General features: G+C 40.8%; 2 protein-coding genes across 2 annotated transcripts; both read right to left on the bottom strand.

Annotated features, from left to right (window-relative positions):
• Positions 1-444: 444 nt before the first annotated feature.
• On the bottom strand, positions 445-978 carry LOC120187119 (RNA-binding protein with multiple splicing 2-like). Its single transcript, XM_039190910.1, has one exon. It carries the CDS (start codon positions 976-978, stop codon positions 445-447), a length of 534 nt encoding a protein of 177 aa, XP_039046841.1.
• A 1,942-nt stretch (positions 979-2,920) lies between these two features.
• Positions 2,921-3,382, bottom strand: LOC120187120 (serine/arginine-rich splicing factor 8-like). Its single transcript, XM_039190911.1, has one exon. It carries the CDS (start codon positions 3,380-3,382, stop codon positions 2,921-2,923), a length of 462 nt encoding a protein of 153 aa, XP_039046842.1.
• Positions 3,383-3,707: the final 325 nt, after the last annotated feature.

A 3,707-nucleotide genomic window follows, 5' to 3' on the forward strand; every position in this document is an offset into this window, starting at 1 on the left:
AAAAACTCATTTTCTTTAATCTTTCATAACTTCTTTACCTTTTGATTTTAGAACAACTTAAGCTTTCCATAAGCTTAAGTATTACCTAATGATCAAAATCCACTCTTAAAATTAACAAATAATCAGCTAACAAGGAATCTTACCTTTGCAAGCTTGGCTCTTCTCTCTCTCGTACATGAAGAAGAAGAAGAAGAAGAAGAAGAAGAAGATGATGAAGAGAATATCTCTTCATCCTTATCCCCTCTAACATATATATCCTTATCGTATATATTTTTAATTCATTTATTAGTCAAATGACCATTTTGCCCTCTACTTCATTCGATAATTACTAATAACTTTTAGGATTTATTTCCATATAAATCATTGAACTAATCCATTCTTCTACTTTAATCACCAAATTTCTGAAACTTTACCATTTAGTCACTAACCCATAGTTTTGGGATGTTACACTTCTTGTACACCATTAACAGCAGATTTACCATCACAACACACCGCTTTAACATGCACCTGAACACTATGAGATTGTACAGAAGCTGAAATTGGCAATGACAGAACTGGAGGAACAGGAAAACCTCCATCCTTGTCAAATGCAACAGAATTTATAACTACTACTCTTTTAACAGTAAGATTCTTCCTTGCCATCTCAATGTGTAAAAGAGACCTCAACTTAACGTCAAAAACCATTTTCTGAAGGACATCCTTAGCAGCGACTGTAAAATTTACAGTTGAGAAGAGAGCTAAGCCCTTGGGCTTATCTCCCTTGAAGCTCAAATGTGAATTTTTAAAACCCGGAAGCCATCTCAGAAAATTCTGCAGCTCTCTCTCTTTGATATCTTCAGGCAGACCCATAATGAAGATAGTACGAACCTTATCATAATGAGAAAGGTTAGATGACAGAGAATGTGCTGCTGCAGTGGTTGGAGAAACTTGGACCGAAGGACTCTGCTGGAGAGAAAGGAGGACTCCAGCACCCGACATGTGATAAAGACTGTTGAAATGAAAAACCCATATATTTGACGAACTAATCTGGACGCACGCCCTGCGAAGGAAAAGCGACGGATGGCTACGAAAACCAGTGAAAATGGAGAAAAGATCTATAAACAAGATAGAAGCAGGAGCTTTTGTCTTTTAATACATCCGGCTAGAAGAAGTAAACTGAGTCTACGTATCACCCCTGGAAATAAGTTCCAGAACAAGAGCTCAAAGCTTCAACAGCATTGACGGAAGAAATCCACCAAAAGAGTCAAGCAGAAAGATAGAAGTAGCGAGTGCCTGATCTTATCGAAACTGCTCAGTGCAAAATAATGGAGAGATACAACTAAACTCGACACTAAGTAAATGGGTGTTGATCGCAAAAAGGCTCAAAACACGGTGGAGATGCGATATCCAACGAACGTGCAATGGATGGAGGCGAAAATGGCCGTGAGCGGCTTGTAGATCAGCGTCAAATAAGAGTCTTACTCAGAAAAACAAGCCCAAAAAAACAAAATCCTTGAGCCGACGAATTACCCAGTAAAAAATGGCGTCAAAACGGAGGTCGGAGTGTGGCGGAGGACGACTGACGGCGGCGGCGGGTGGCGGGCGACAACTGCAAACGACTGGTGGATGTTGGAGGAGAGACGTCGGGGCTCGTGGAAATAAGAAATTTGAAAACACCTAGGTTAGAGAGAAGCTGGAGCTTCTCTCACTAAAACACCTTTTCCGAATGCCCATGAAAGCCTCTTTCAACATTACTAACCGACGCACTCCTCCCAGAAGGACGTCGCTGGGACAATGATACAGAACCATACTGCATACCATTTTCAACCTGTGTAGCTGATCTTAAAGCTTCATTCTTATTCCCATTTTTGTTTACTGTTGGACTAAGCTGCTCAGGCCCATATACCTTCATCGTACCCGTGCTGAAAAGAAGCCCATCAACTTGGGCCACTTTATCTTTCCCCGAGGTGTCTCCTAAGCTGGCCACCTTTTTTCTCCCATCAGCTGACACAGTCTGCTTGCTGAGACCTTCACCTAGTACTGTCCCCTTGATATAAAGGTCAACATTAAAACTGTCATTGGCTTCAACGGTTTTTTTTCAAATTTCCCTCGTTTATTGAACCACCCCCTTGTGAAGTACCTCGAACCCACTCTTCTGCCCTGTTCCTAGAGTCTGACATCTGTTGGAAATTCAACTGCCCTTGCAGACCTCCTCGATCCTCCCCTTTGCTCCCATCCGACGAAACCTCCGCCCAATGATCCACTGTTCCTCCTTCAGAACCATCTTCATCAACCCCATCATCACCAACCCCAGTTTCAAGCTCAGGGAAGAAATCATCACTGTTGTCTACCTTAATCTTGATAGTAAAGGACCTTCCATAAGTATTAATGATGACATGTGAAGGGATGTCAAACGGACTTTCAACCCTTAATAACATCTGAGCCATCCTGCAATCAACTCTTTGAGTTGTCTGCTCTTGAATCTTCACTAATTTGCCCCATCTCGATGGCAAACTGGTAAAAAATGGAACTGGCCAACAGTTTAATGGAACGCCCATCATGGATACTGCAAAATAAGGTAATGGAACACCCTTCTCTTCTATCACAAACTCCAACCGTTCAAACCATAAAGACAAAGCCTCCCACTTATCTTCCAATGCTGCTTCTTTCTCCTCCACAGACTGGAATACTATCAAACATTCATTTTTTGCATATCCCCATATAATTACCTTGACATTGATTCCTTCAGTTCTCAATGCCCTTTGCACAAATTCAACCTCAAATATCGCTTTAACGATACCTATTAAAGACGACCTCAGCCATGATCTTTCCTCCATTGGAATGAAGAAATCCAAAGGCTTCTTCTCCTCTCTCTTATCACCAAGGTTTCTGGATTGCTGACCCTCAAATTTTTTCAAACCTCCTACCGTATCCTTATATGTTATGCTATCATCTCCTTCTTCCCTGCCTCAACCACTTGGCTAGATGCATTTTTCCTTTTCGATATCTCTACACCTACACCTGCAGCCTCTGCGACACTATTGCGCTTCAAGTTCCTCGGAAAACTACTCCTCTGATATTTCGCATATGACACCAATATTCTTCTCCCATCAACGAGGACTTTGTTCATATTCTCTTTAGCATTAATCAAATCCTCCTTACTCGCAAATTGCACAAAGGCAAACGTCTTGTCCTTATAGTTGGGTCTTCTATTAACAAACGGAATAAAAACTTTAATCACCTTTCCATAAAGGCTAAAACGATCCCATAATACACTTATATGCACTCTCCTACTAAGATTGTCAACGAATGCAACCCACGATCCACCTCCAGGAACCACTCTATCTCCATCAGAAGACACAAAGCGATTCCGCTCCTCTCTCACTCTCGCTCTACTCGCCATACTTTCTGTTGTACTAATTATTTCATCTAATAAAATTTTTGAGGTGCTCTTTTCCTCCTTCCAATGTTCGTTGAGATACTATTTTGTATTTTGATGGATATGAAGGGGGTTTTAATGAGACCTTCCTCTCTTATAAAAAAATCATTTTCTTGATGTCAAACTTGTTTCTAATGAGATGCATTCATAAGAGACTTTTTGAATGATTAAATTGACCATTATTTGGGAGGATATGATTCATGTCAAAAGTAGTAGCAAAGAACATGTTCCTTTACTCCACTATTTTATGTACTGGTCTATCGATAGGACATGCTAGCACCTTTGCAGT

The sequence above is a fragment of the Hibiscus syriacus genome, unplaced genomic scaffold (assembly GCF_006381635.1).
Source record: "Hibiscus syriacus cultivar Baekdansim isolate YM2019G1 unplaced genomic scaffold, ASM638163v2 tig00113722_pilon, whole genome shotgun sequence".
Taxonomy (NCBI): Eukaryota; Viridiplantae; Streptophyta; class Magnoliopsida; order Malvales; family Malvaceae; genus Hibiscus; species Hibiscus syriacus.

Bases quoted from the DNA above. Each gene is read 5' to 3' on its own strand.
- LOC120187120 (XM_039190911.1), bottom strand. From the start codon at position 3,382: ATGGCGAGTAGAGCGAGAGTGAGAGAGGAGCGGAATCGCTTTGTGTCT.
- LOC120187119 (XM_039190910.1), bottom strand. From the start codon at position 978: ATGTCGGGTGCTGGAGTCCTCCTTTCTCTCCAGCAGAGTCCTTCGGTC.